At 41.4% G+C, this 15176-nt stretch overlaps 2 protein-coding genes across 2 annotated transcripts in view; both read left to right on the forward strand.

Annotated features, from left to right (window-relative positions):
* LOC310823897 (uncharacterized protein) overlaps positions 1-15176 on the forward strand; it is a 211889-nt gene that overhangs the window by 101301 nt on the left and 95412 nt on the right. The gene's annotated exons all lie outside the window — the stretch shown is intronic.
* Positions 1-15176, forward strand: part of LOC310823899 (uncharacterized protein) — a 310796-nt gene that overhangs the window by 83506 nt on the left and 212114 nt on the right. Inside the window, exons 10-12 of the mRNA XM_083696839.1 lie at positions 406-579; positions 697-743; positions 1011-1704. Coding sequence (XP_083552965.1) covers positions 406-579; positions 697-743; positions 1011-1564 — 775 coding nt within the window. The 3' untranslated portion in view covers positions 1565-1704. The remainder of the gene's footprint in view (positions 1-405; positions 580-696; positions 744-1010; positions 1705-15176) is intronic.

Here is a 15176-nt window from a genome sequence, read left to right on the forward strand (position 1 = left end):
GTGCGTGTGTGTGTGTGTGTGTATGGTGACAGGGGGGGCTGCTCTGTCTTCACTCTCTGAATATGTTTGCCCTCCTCAAATCCTGACCCACCTGGCCTTAGATCAGCTCATGGGAATACACAATACTGCACTAACCCAATAGCTAGCAAATACATGATACCAGACGTAGAAATCCATTGACTACAAATGTATCCATGGTTGCTTGCTCCCCTGTAGAGAGCAACTATAACTCTCACTCATGAATTCTTGCACCACAGTGATCGTTTGGCTGCATGTATTTATTTGTATTCCTCATTCACATGTGGCCTTTCAACTGCGAAATGAAGAGGATTCAAAGCTGCACATGTACATTAGAGAGGAATAATCCGATTCTTGATATCAGATTGAGTGACACTGTTTCCCCAGGTTGTCAGGCTGTGGAGTCCCAGAGGAAGGCTGTGTTTCTCTGGCTTCAGCTCTGAGGTCTAATCCCTCCCACCTGAGAGAGCTGGACCTCACCTACAATCACCCAGGAGACTCAGGACTGGCGCTGCTCTCTGCTGTACAGAAAGATCCACTCTGTAAGCTACAGACACTCAGGTAAAGGCTGAATATGTGGCTGGACGTATCAATGAGATTAATACACAGTATCTATTTTTCTAACATGATTGTGAGTGTGTCATTCAACCTCTGTGGGTTCTTCTGTGGTTGATATAGTGTGGACCATGGTGGAGAGTGCAGGCTCAAACCTGGGCTGATCAAATGTAAGTCACCACCGCTGTAGAGAATAGGACTGTGATATTACTCAAGAACCAGGGTACAGCAGAGTTCAAACAGAGCACCAGTATTGTATTCATATGTACATCTAAAATATTAGTAAATGTGAATTAGTTGTATCCCTTGTAAAACATTTTCAATTAATAAGTAATATTTTGTGAAAAAAAGAATGTTATCATAACAAGATCTCATTGTGAATATTGTAATTTATTCAATTGTATTGATTTGATGATTATTTCTGTCCACTCAATCAGATGCCTGTGAGCTCACACTGGACCCAAACACAGCACACAGAATCCTCTCTCTGTCTGAGGAGAACAGAAAGGTGACACTGGGGAGAAAGGAGCAGCCGTATCCTGATCACCCAGAGAGATTTGAGCGCTATGCACAGGTGCTGTGTAGAGAGGGTCTGACTGGGCGCTGTTACTGGGAGGTAGAGAGGAGTGGGAGAGAGGTTGTTATAGGAGTGACATATAAAGGAATCAGAAGGAGAGGATGGGGTTATGACTGTGTGTTGGGAAACAATGACAAGTCCTGGAGTCTGTGGTGCTCTGGTAACAGTTACTCCGCCTGGCACAATAATAAGAAGACTGACATATCTGTCCCCTCCTCTGGCTCCCACAGAGTAGGAGTGTATCTGGACTGGCCGGCCGGCACTCTGTCCTTCTACAGCGTCTCCTCTGACACACGGACCCTCCTGCACACATTCCACTGCACATTCACTGAGCCGCTCTACCCAGGGTTTATGTTTTGGCATGGGGGCTGTTCAGTGACCCTGTGTAAACTAGTCTCAGGGAGATCACACTGAACACCAAAGGCTCAAAGATGACGGATCATAACATGATGCAGTTGGATAGTGGTGTGTTTTCAATGAGATGTTGGATGTACAGATGTTCCCTCTCCCAGTGTCTAGTGTGTAGGGTGTAGGGTGTAGTGTGTAGGATTGTTGTGTGTAGTTATATTATTTTTTACTATATATATATATATATATATATATATATATATATATATTATATAAAATAAAATAAAATGCATCTGATAGTAAAATAGACTGCAATAGAGTGACAAAAAATAGAAGCTTACATGTTTTTTAGTTGTTTTGATGGAAATGCATCTGACAATCCAGATGAATGATTAGATGATCAAATCAGACTGATGATGAACTCTGAGAATAACACAGGAGAGAGTGTCTGTATGTATATAAGAGTTGGTTAGATTGGGTGTTTGAGTTGTGATGCTGGATCACGTTGCTGTGTGTAAGATAGCAGGGAGTGGATGTGAAGACAGCTCTCCTTCTCTGTCAGTACAACATGGACATGTTCTGTAATTCACTTTCCATAGATTCCTTCACCTGTCTATCTATCCAACGTACATGTTGTTCCTTCTCCTCTGTGTGTGTGTGTGTGTGTGTGTATATAAGAGTTGGTTAAATTGGGTGTTTGAGTTGTGTCACCGAGGGTGAGTCTAGTACAGCCTTTCCCCGGCCTGAACACCATTCCCAACGTTCCCCAGTTAAGCACGGCAGGATCGGCCCGAGGTTTGAGAGCAACCTTGGTGAATCACCACGACACGGCAAGAGAAAGAGAAAAAGCTTAGCAGCCGGGGGCCCGACCTGACGAGGGACACCGCGGCTGAGGATGTTCCTGAAACACATTTTATCTTCCATCTATCCCTCAAATAGGTGCAACTGCATAACTGCTTATGAATGATAAGTTGATTAAAATATGTGTAACTTCATAACTGCTTAAGAGGAACTAGAGTGTGAGTGTATGATCCCATGTCAACATATCTGCTTGGGCCTCATTATGATGACGGCATGCTACCAATGAAAGTACTAAGAATAGAAGAATACCAATGTTTGATTGTTTAATCTTACTCAGGGATGATTACTGATGTATGATACTATATTACTGACGTTTATTTTGATGATACAGAGTTTTATTATTGCATAAAAGGGGTTATTGTGTAAGACCTACGGGGGGAAGTAGGTCAGGTGGTGGGAATCACCAACAAAAAGTACTACTGTGTCCATAATCAAGTATGAGAATGATAACAATGATTAAGTGTAACAATGTGAAGTATAGAGTGATTTATTGGTTTTGATCTATTGATATGTGTGATTACTATACTGTATTACTGTTTGGATGTATTGTATTGATGTTGATGAGGTTTTGTAACACTGAGAGTTGAGGGACAGAGAAAGTTCCTTAAAAGGACTTCCCCAAAAGCACTTCCTTATTTAATTTAGAAGGAAGCTACTTAGCTACTAGCTTAGCTTAGCCACGGTTCTAGCTAATCGCTCAAAGGGTTAAACACCGCTCTGTTTGTAGACAAAGAAGATGTCACATGTGAGGAATCTTGGGTCTGTTAGTAAACAAAGACGATGTCATATGGGAGGAGTTTTGGATCAAAAGCAGAGTATAAAAAGAGCTCCCCGGAGCAGCACAACGGTCATTCCCCGCTGAGGAGCGTTAAAACCTGAAGAACCGGAGCAGGACGGAGCGTGTTGGATACCTCACCCCGGGGTGGAACTGGAGATCTCATAGTCTGGTGCCCAAGAAGTTCTCCGTGGCCGGAGTTCACACTCTGATCAAATCCTGACTAACGGACTCGCCACTGGATTGCAACAGAGGACCTGGCGGACCTTTCTTTGAGGAAGAACGGACTTAGAGGAAAAGCTGAGACCGGTAGAGCAGTTTCAGGGGGCAAAGCTGAGACACTCTGCGGGAATCAGAGTCCCTCGGCCAGGGGAGCATAACACCGGCTCTTTACCACAGCCGTGGCGGAAAGAGGAACCGGCTTCACTCGACGGAGAGGAACTGGGACTTCTCTAAATTTCACAGACAAGTAGATTAGGCAGAGGAGGGATAGAGGTAGAGATTTTATTCTTTTCTAATTTTTCTAATTTTTATATTTTCATCATTTTTATATTTTAATACTCTGTCTGTAACCCATTTTTATGATAACTTAGCTATGCTGTAATGCTTTAAGCCATTATTAAACAATCTAACCTGCATTTAAAGTAACAGTTTTCTAAACTCAATTTTTAAAAATGTTATTTTTATTGAACTATTCCATTCATCAAAAGTATTTTTACCTCCTCCTGGTGACATAAAAGGTTATAGATTACTGTGCATATTTCATCATAGGATCTGAATGGTTATATCTAGCCCATCATTACCTCCTTTGGGTAAATTGTACTTACCGATAAACACCTTTCCGCAACCACACCAACTTGCACTCATATAAGATTAGAGCAGTCGTTAACCATAGAGGTTACCCACTTCTGTGTACGGTTTTCGGGGGAGTTTTCAGTTCAACTGAAGTGGGTAAAGGAAGTCAATGGAGGAACTATGGGACGTAGACTGTTAACAGCGGAGTGAGTCTAATCCACACCAACCTACACAGGACCTGTTAGGAAGTAGCTTACAGGGTAAGACCCTGCAGGCTGACGTCCATACCTGTTAGTCGGAGGGTTGGTCCGGGGCACCTGTACAGGACCTGACTGCCGGGAGACAGTAGTTGAATCACTAGCAGTTGAATCACTAGTAGTTGAATCATCAGTAGTAGTCGAATCACTAGTAGTTGAATCACTAGTAGTTGAATCATCACTAGCAGTTGAATCACTAGTAGTTGAATCACTAGTAGTTGAATCACTAGTAGTTGAATCACTAGTAGTTTAATCATCACTAGTAGTTTAATCACTAGTAGTTTAATCATCACTAGTAGTTGAATCATCACTAGTAGTTGAATCACTAGTAGTTGAATCACTAGTAGTCGAATCACTAGTAGTTGAATCATCACGAGTAGTTGAATCATCACTAGTAGTCGAATCACGAGTAGTTGAATCATCACGAGTAGTTGAATCATCACTAGTAGTCGAATCACTAGTAGTTGAATCACTAGTAGTTGAATCACTAGTAGTTGAATCACTAGTAGTTGAATCATCACTAGTAGTTGAATCACTAGCAGTTGAATCACTAGTAGTTGAATCACTAGTAGTTGAATCACTAGTAGTTGAATCATCACTAGTAGTTTAATCACTAGTAGTTGAATCACTACACAGCAAAATCGAGTTAATTTCTAATAGAGTTAATTTCAACACTTTTAAAGTGTCCGGAGGGGTCCACTCCCCACAGAGTGAATTTAAGACTTTTGAAAGTGTTGCCATGTTTACACCATAATTGAGTTAATATCAACTCTTTCTATAGTTGAAATTTAACACTGCTTAACATTTACCAGTGTTACATGTTTTCAACTCCAGTGCTTAGTGTTAGAAATTAACTCTCTCTGTGTGATTTGAATTTCTATAAAAGGAGTTGCCTCATTAACACTATAAAGTCAAAATATGCTACTATACAATTAAAATAAAACATTTAAATATTTCAATAATTCGGAGATAAACCAATTAAAAATAAGAATGACATACAAGTTGATTGCTTTATAAAAAACATGTTTTATTTTGTTATCATCCAGATCTTGATGGCAGATAAATAGAAGACAAATAAAGACAATTTAAATGTACACGTTACACTGGCTCCCTTCTGTAGGTAAGCAAAGGTACAAAGTCAATATGCATGGTTTTTATTACTAAGCATTTCATCACATCTTATTTACAGATGGATTGAACAAAATGAGATGATGTATGTCGCAGAATAGTACCAGACTTTGAGGCTTATTTATTCAAAATAAAAAATAAAAAATAATGTAACAACTTCCCTGCGACACCTTTGTGACAGAAGTGCAATCTGTATTTACTGAGAACATTTCTACATATAAGAATAGGGCACTATGTATGCTTTGTGACTATTCTCATTAGAGCACTGCTTGTCAAATGGTTTGAAATGAGTCAGTTCATCCACGCAGATAACAGAAAACTCATCCATTTGGTCTTCTATACAGTAGGCATTAAAGTGGTCATCATAGTACATTGTTTCTACATTACAGGCTATTATGAAAGCACGCTCTCCGTATATAATAATTTCACAGATATTTTTGAAAGCAGGGAGATCATCGGTACATCCAGTGCATATGAACAAATCAACCTGGTACTCAGTACCATCATTTCTGACCCAGTTGGTGCTTGAAACACTTGAACATGCTTCTAAATATAATGTCTGGCTAAGTTCTTCCCCACCTTGCAAGGTGCTGATTGTTTTTGATGTTGTAGGACCAAATTCAAATCGTCTAAAACAATAATTTTCAAATTGAAACACCAGTTGGCGCTGATGCTGTTTCACCAATGATTTGGTGAGATTTTTGAAATCTTTACCACATCTTTTGAAAAATGCGTGTTTGGCTTCAAATCGCATGCACCACATATGGATAAGAGGGCCAATTTGTTGTATGCATCTCGGATAGTGTATCATCAAATGGTGCTTGGGGATCAACTTCTTGTCGGGAAACAATGCTTTGAACAGAGTATGGTGATCACAGATCAGATGTTTCAAGTAAGATACCATCCCATCAGTTATGCTGTAGGAAAACACTATATTGACAATCTGTATTAGAAGCAGCAGAAAGTTCCAGTGACTGTTATCCCTTTCAATGACATCACCCAATATAAGTGTGTGCAGAAGACACCATGACTGGACGGCATTCTGACCCAGGTGTTTGCTCTTATCGTCCATCTTTAACCCACTTGGTTTGTTTTTATGTTCTGTGTAACCGTAATTAAAGCTCTGTATCCTGTCTGACAATGAGTTCAAAGAGACATAGCCCTGTTTAACAAGGTACTCAAAAACCAGCTTAAGTTCATACTGTACCACACCCTCTAGCAAATCATGCATTATATCAACAGCATAGTTATCAGTTATGGAAATACTCTAATGAATTCAGCACACATGACTTTTTAACACCATATAATGACCGCAGTTCAGGATTTTCATTTAGTGCCCTACAATGTTCAGTATGAGCCTCTTTGGAACGGAAAATTAACCCAGGATGATTCTCAGTAAATACAGATTGCACTTCTTCCTTACTCATTAAACAAAACCTACAAAACTGTGTTGCACTGAAAGATTCCACAAACCCCAACAAGCTATTTAAAGCCAGATTATCTCCTGTTACTTGAATTAAAACAAAACAAGGAAGCTGTATTCCTTCGGTTTCTAAGATTTTCAGGTCATCAATAAGAGGCTTTAGTATCATATCAAAACCATGTCTTCAGATCTTCAGTGTAGAATAGAGCTGCAAGATGTACATTCATCAGTACTGAGTTACACTTGGGTGGAAGAGTTTTTAGAGTAAAGTAGACACCCCCAATTTTGTGTATCACCTTCTTGGAACCTAGAGGGTTAGCAGTTTCAAAATCGTCGTAATAGAGTAGAATCTGTAAAGCATGCTTTTGCTGTGAGAACAGGGCATGGTTTTTGGAAATATGACCCATCATTGATGTCTTTGTACATACCATTTTCACTTTGTTTGTCCTGTAAAAAGCTCTCTCTTACTTGGTTTGGGTTTTCACATAGAAAACAAGAACTTACATATCCTTGTTTGGAGAATGGATCTTGGAGGTACGGAAACAGTGTCACAATTCTCAGTGCATAATTGGTTCTCACACTTGACGGTGGAATCCTCCTTTCAAAACAAATCATAGTTTATGCTTGAGCCCACCTTGTAAGTGTGTATGTTTTGCAAGGGAGAGAAGATGGAGATACATTCTTACCTATGTAACTCCATCATATCTGCAACCAGGATGTTCACCATCTGTTTACGTGTTGCATCCGATAGTGTTGTCGTCTTGTCATACTCCTTAAAGATTTCTCACCCTTCTGATTGGCCCTCAGAACATGTTCAACTTTCTGACAAAACATGTTACAATGGAGGCTTGTAAGGAAGCTTTGCTTATGGAAATTTAAAAGAGGATTTTTGTGATTTCTTTCCCCCCAAAAAACAATTCACTTTTCTATGGCATTCCTTTATACAGAATACCCAATATTCTTCTGCAGATATATATTTAAAGATATTATCAATAATAAAAATGACTTAATTGAGGATTTTAAATGTATTTTTTCAAAGCTTACCTGTTTTGCTTCATATTGATCCATTAAGCCTGATGGGTTCCTCCTCTTTCTTATGGACTCAAGGACAATTGTAGAATCAGATGAATGGGATGAAGCTGGGGATAGTGGAGTCTCCGCCACTACCAAGGATGAATGGGATGAAGCGACCAAGGATGAATGGGATGAAGCTGGGGACAGTGCAGTCACGACAGATGAGAATGCCTCATTTTCGACCAGCTGAACATCCAGATCTACAAAATGGCAGACAAAATTAATTTAAATGTACATGTATTCATCAGTAACAAAAGCATTAAAACAAATAAATGGAAGAATTATTATTATGTTTACTTTTTTTTACGGTATAGTACGGTATATTATCTTTTACACATTTTAGGTACTGTCCATCTATGGATAATATGTGTGCCAAAGATAATGACCAATAGAATATCAAATGATAACAGTTTGAGGCCTCCAAAATGATAATGACAATATTTGACAAAACACTATGTGCCTCTCAGGATTCACACTGCCTGTGATACCTCATCAAAACCTCTGCCTTTTCAAGGACTTTCCTTACCTACTGGGAAAGGGACCATGAAGGTCAAGACACCTGCCTTTTCAAGTACTTTCCTTACCTACTGGGAAAGGGACCATGAAGGTCAAGACACCTGACTTTACAAGCTCATCGAAGACATCTCCACCCACCTCTGTCCCTGTCACATCAGTCAAGCTTAGCTCGCCCCCACTGAAACTCTCTTCCAGACTAAACTTCTCTGTTACTAGGAGAATCAAAAGTACAGTACATTGCATTAATACAATATTAATCTATTTGCTGATAGAACAGTTTGTGTAATACCTATGGGACACTAGCACCTGCAAACTAATCACTGTATTTGCAGAATATTTAAGATTGCATGTTCAACTACAGTGATAACATTAAATGCAAAACTATTTCCATAAATAAACTACAAACTTTCTTGAAGGAACTTCTTGAATATTGAAAGACTTGATCAGTGGAACTCTAATGTATTCCTGCACTCCTCGGATCTCCACTTTAACCAGCATTTCCTGTAAAAGGATATAATTAAATAACTATTTGTTAATCAAGCCAGGCCAACACAGTCCAAATAGGAGCCAGAATCATAATGCCTCTGTAAAACATGACAGTGCTTATCAATGTGAAGAGAGTGAAACAAGGTGAGGTTTACCGCCTGCTGTGAATAAACAAATAAAAACATAAGTGTCAAGATTAAGAATATGCCGCACTATCACAGTGCAGTGATACTGAGGTCGTTTTTATATGAAGAACTTATATAATTTATGTAAAGTCATCCTTTCTACAAACCTTAAAATCCTTTTGAATTTGCACAGTAGCCTATTATTGAAAACTACAATTGATTTGTGACCAACAAGCTATCGATTTACAGGAGAATCATGAAACAATGAGGATTTTCACCATGCATGTGCCTGTTGCTTTTCATTCATTTTGAGGAGAAAACACCTCCTAGCTGCTCCACTAACTATTCCAAGTAAAAAGTTGAAACGTTTTCTGCGGGTCTGATACCCACAATTGAAGTTACAGATATGAACAGTCCTCATATCAGGATTTTGCAATACCAACTCACACGCAGCTAACACGTGGAGGCATGTTCTCACCTAGCCAATTTGCTAATGTGAGCAGTTAGCTAACACAAAAGATAGCGAAAATGATGTAACTTAACCTACACTGCCAAACGTTACAAACTCAACGAGAATTACCATAAGCTTACAGTAACACTTAATAATCAGAAAAGGTATATAAGTAGAAGAAACAAACGCTAGGTAGCTGGCTAACATAGTCCTGGCTAAGCTTGAGTAAAAACTGCAGTCTAAACATCATACCAAGGTCTAAATACGTATTTGCATAACAATATCACTCAAGAAAACTGTTATAACGCTCCATTTTGACACCAACTCTTTCATGCTACAATGTGAAATCTAACAGATTAGACAACATACAGAGTTAGATCAATTCCAAGTAGAGTGAGATTGACTCAATTCTCATTAACACCAGAAATTTAACTCTGCTGAATTTGCTGTGTAGTTAGTTAACATGACCACCTTGCAGTTCCTTAGCTAACGTTATCTAGTTGTCTAACATTAGTATGAGCTAGCTCACCATCAACTTGACATGTGCAGCTAAGTTATCTAACTTTACCTAACCTTACCGCCTAGCAGATTATAAATGGATCTTAGCTGACTTTAGGTCGAGATGATTCCACGTTGCAGTCAGTAGGACCAACCACCGGTTTAGCACGGCGACAGAGTAGTCGAGAGAAAAGTGGCTCCCGAGCATTTTGATCTCCTTGATCTCACACTCTGACGAGTCACAACTCCTGTTTTGATCAACATATTTTAGAATAACGACACATATCACTTTATTACACCTCGCTATGGCAGGGACATCAAGGAGGAACGAAAGATCGCTTGTGTCAGTCCCAGCTAGCGTCCCAGCTAACGTCAAGGCTAACATTTACACTTACATTTACATTTTACATTTACATTTACATTAATGGCATTTAGCAGACGCCTTTATCCAAAGCGACTTACAACAAATACATTTGTTTAAGTAAGTGAATCATCTATCCATCAGTCATCACAAGCTAAAGTAATCAATGCTCACACCAGGGGCAATTGGCAGTTGTAATGCCAGTAGACTAATTTCTTTTTTTGTGGTGGGGGTGAAGACGTCTCTAGGGGTAGGGTTCGGGGTTATGGGGTAAGGGTTAGGGTTAGGGTTGGGGTTGTGGTTATGGTTAGTATAGGGGGGGTAGTGAGGGTGAAGCAGTCTTTAGGGTTGGGGTTAGGGTTAGTATAGGGGGGTAGTGAGGGTGAAGAGGTCTCTGGGGGTAGGGTTCGGTGTTATGGGGTAAGGGTTAGGGTTGGGGTTAGGGTTAGTATAAGGGGGTAGTGGGGGTGAAGAGGTCTCTAGGGGTAGGGTTCAGGGTTATGGGGTAAGGGTTAGGGTTGGAGTTAGGGTTAGTATAGGGGGGGTAGTGAGGGTGAAGCGGTCTTTAGGAGGGACTGTTACGATGTAGCTTGAAGAGATAACACACCAGCTAGCCTCTCAGCGATGGAGGCGTGCTCCCCAGCGAGCATTACAAGACTTCCAGCTGACCTGGACAATCTCCGCTCTGTCCTGCTCACTGACCTTACTGAAACTGTCGCTTCTTTGCTCGATCGAGCTCTGGCCTCCAGTCAACGCATCCCTCAGCAATACATTCCACCATGGACCTCCACGCCTGACCAATAACATTCAACCATGGACCTCCACGCCCGACCAATAACATTCCACCATGGACCTCCACGACCGACGAATAACATTCCACCATGGACCTCCACGCCCGACCAATAACATTCCACCATGGACCTCCACGCCCCATGAATAACATTCCACCATGGACCTCCACGCCCAACAAATAACATTCCACCATGGACCTCCACGCCCAACAAATAACATTCCACCATGGACCTCCACGCCCCATGAATAACATTCCACCATGGACCTCCACGCCCCACGAATAACATTCCACCATGGACCTACACGACCGACGAATAACATTCCACCATGGACCTCCACACCCGACCAATAACATTCCACCATGGACCTCCACGCCCCATGAATAACATTCCACCATGGACCTCCACGACCCACGAATAACATTCCACCATGGACCTCCACGCCCCACGAATAACATTCCATCATGGACCTCCACGCCCCACGAATAACATTCCACCATGGACCTCCACGCCCCACGAATAACATTCCACCATGGACCTCCACGCCCCACGAATAACATTCCACCATGGACCTCCACGCCCCACGAAGAACCCAGGTGGAGACTGAGATCTGAATCCAGCGACCGCAGACGCTGCGCTGAAGGCTGGACACGTCGTGCTCGTTGACCAGGTGGTTAGGGTTAGGGTTAGGGTTAGGGTTACGCTGAAGGCTGGACACGTCGTGGTCATTGACAGGTGGATGATTTGGAAAGTCGCTCACCCAGGTCCAATTTGAGGCTTGTCGGCGTCCCAGAGAAGATGGAAGGCACATACCCGGTCAAGTATATGATGGAGTTGTTTACCCAGATTTTCGGGGCTGATTCTTTTCCTGCACCGCTGACACTGGCTGACACAGGCTGGGGAGAGTGATCGCTGATGGGGGGAAGCAACATCAGACCCTGGGCCTTCATCGTGCTTTTCCACAATGACCAGGATAAGGAACGCATTTTCGGGAAGAGAAGGGAGGATCTACGCTATCGCGGGCACAAGATCTCTCTCTACCCCGACTTCAGCGTAAGTCTGGCGCGGAGACGCACATCCTTCAACAACGTCGAAGCCAAACTGTACAAGAGGAATATTGGCTTCGGGCTCTGGTACCCCGCTCGCCTCCGCATTGACTTCGATGGACAGACATCTTACTTTGACTGCCCTGCTGCTGCTCAAGCTTTCTACGATTTCCACTGGCAAGACTGATATGTATAAACCATCAACGAGGGATTGGTACGGTAAACAAGGACTGAGTCATACCATATAATTATATGTTTATACTGTTGGGACTTTTCCATAAGTGTGGCTACTGCCAGCACACTCATTTTCAACTGCTCACAACGGCTCATGCCGATTGTGTTTAAATGCAGACAGCCTCTTTATGGCAATGTCACATTTGGACTGGTAATTCTCAGTTGCGTTGCTCAGCACGGCCAAGACACACTGAGTTTTTATTTAATTTAATTGTTTTATATACCGTTGGTTTGAATGTAGTTATTTAACACTAATCTCTTTTTGACTTGAATTGCAGTACTCTGGTCCCCTTATCAATCCCTCACGCTGTGTTGGAATGATGTTTCTGCCCCTGCTGTGTCACACAATACTACTGGTCATGTGCTCATGTTTAATGTGGTTTGTTTTGCTACACCCACTAACTTAGGGAGCCGTGCTCTCAGAGGATAGAACAGCCTATCAGTTCTAGTTTAGATTAGGCTGTAGAGAATGGATGCACCGGTGGTCTTTCACTGTATACCTGCGGCTCTCATTGTTTGGGAAAGAGAACCTAGGATGGTTATCTGTGTTCTGTTGTCTTCATTGTGTGTTAGTTGGTTGTTCAGGGTTTTTGTTTTCTTCTTCTTTTCCCTCTCTCTCCTCTTGTTGCCTCTGGCTACTGTATCTGTGAACTCATGGTGTCCGTAGAGCTCTACGCTGTACTATGTACTAGGGGTTGGCTCAGGTGCTATCTCCCACTCTGCCTTTACACCAGCCCCCCTAAGAATCTTCATGGGAGAGCCTTTTTAAGCTCTCTCCTACTCAGAGGCGGTTTATATCTGGTATTTCAAAACACCATGTCTTTGAATGCTGACACAGTCTCCAAGTCAAAGTCCCGATGGGAGGAGGAACTGGGTGTGGAGCTGACGGAGGACTGGTGGGAGGTGGCATTGGACATGGTGAATTCTTCATCATCCTGTGCTCGACTTAGTCTGATCCAGCTAAAGGTGGTGCATAGAGCTCATTTCAGTAAATCCAGACTACATGACATTTACCCTGACTCTGATCCCAAATGTGATCATTGTGGAGGTCTACAGGCAGACCTCTCACATATGTTCTGGTCTTGCCCAAAGCTTGAAACATATTGGTGTTCGATCTTTGGTGTATTCTCGACATTGCTGAAAAATTGTGGACAACCTTGCCCGTTACTGGCTATTTTCGGTGTGTCTGCTGAACCTTTCCCTTGCAACTCCAACGAGGCTGACATGATTGCTTTCACATCGGTGCTAGCCAAGCCAATACTCCTGACTTGGAAGTCGCCTACTTCCCCCTCATTCTCTGCTTGGCTGACAGATTTGATGTCTTTTTTGCATTTAGAAAATATCAAGTTCACACTTGGAGGGTCTGACGAGCGATTCTTAAAAAAGTGGCAACCCTTTGTCTCGTACTTTAATGGCTTACCTGTTCTTCCTTCAACCCTTTGTCTCGTACTTTAATGGCTTACCTGTTCTTGCTTCGGACTGAGTACCTATGTCTCTGTATGATGGTGTTGGCCTGTGGCTGACTCCTGCCCAATGTGCTCCTTGGCCACATGACCATATTTTGACCGGCTAAACCAGAGGTTTTCTAGTTTTTGTGTTGCTTTAATTTGTTTTGTTGTTTTATATATTTCTTTATTGACTTATTTTTCTTTTAAATGTGATGTGTTTTGTTGTTGTTGTCGTGGGGTTGGGAGGGGTGGTGGGGTAGGCGGGGGAAAATAAATGTAAAAGGAAAGAAAAATGGCCATGTTAACCTGTCCATTGTGCTTTTCACCAATAAAAAGATGTTTAAAAAAAAAAAATTGGGGGAGGGGATTTCATGGATTGCTCCCCCCCCCCCCGCCACCCTTCCAGAACAGTGTACAGCAGTGGTTATCACACAGTGGTTATCACTAAATAATTTAATAGGATTTAGGAGTTTTTGCAAAGAATTACCTATCTCACTTCAAAACTATACTGCATATCCCATTCAACTTCCTGGATCCCCTATGTTCAATCATTGTCATTTCTCTCACTGTGCAGACACATTTGGAAAGCACAACAAGATTTGAAGCAGCTACCTTCTGCTCATGGGGTATGTCTCCTACCATTACACCACCAAGCTACTCACAACCAACACACATTTCTTCAGCAGGGAAAAAACAAACCCAAACAACTTGTTTTCTTCCTTTTATCACACTGAGCTCAAATGCACAAATGTTGTCAACAAGTCACTCAACAAGTTGAATTGAGTCCATCTTAAATCAAGGATAATAGTTACAACTATCCTTGTACTCAGACTCAATTCAACTTGTTGAGTGACTTGTTTAAGACATTTTTGCTTTTTAGCAAATGTTAAGAGTGTCATAGCAAAGGGTCTGAATGCTTCTGTACTTGACATATTTCTGTATTTCAAAATGTTTAAAAACGTGTTTTCCCTTTGTCATTATGGGATATTGTGTGAGGATTGATGGCAAAAATAAATAAACGTAATCAATTTTATCTACTAGGTTATTTTATTTATTTACACATGGTTATATCTTTTGACATGCCATTTTCAGTCCATTATGGTACATTGTGTATTATTTCTGGTGTACATGCAAACAAGACATGCCTTTCTGACATGTGGAGAGTCAACATGAGGTCACACGGCTCTTTGTTTCACAAACACTTTGTTTATATGGGCATCATCATCATCATCATCATCATCATCATTGTAGTAAATGAAGGAACTTGACTCCAGGGTTAGTTCAGGCTAGTAGACTAGTGCTGCCTTTATCAGAATGAGAAGGAGGAGGCAGAAGGTGAGTTACTGTCATTACTACCAAAACACAGAGGCACTTGGGGGGGAAATGAGGTGGTAGTTGTGGTTGGTCCA

The sequence above is a fragment of the Argentina silus genome, assembly GCF_951799395.1.
Source record: "Argentina silus genome assembly, chromosome: Y".
Lineage (NCBI taxonomy): Eukaryota > Metazoa > Chordata > Actinopteri > Argentiniformes > Argentinidae > Argentina > Argentina silus.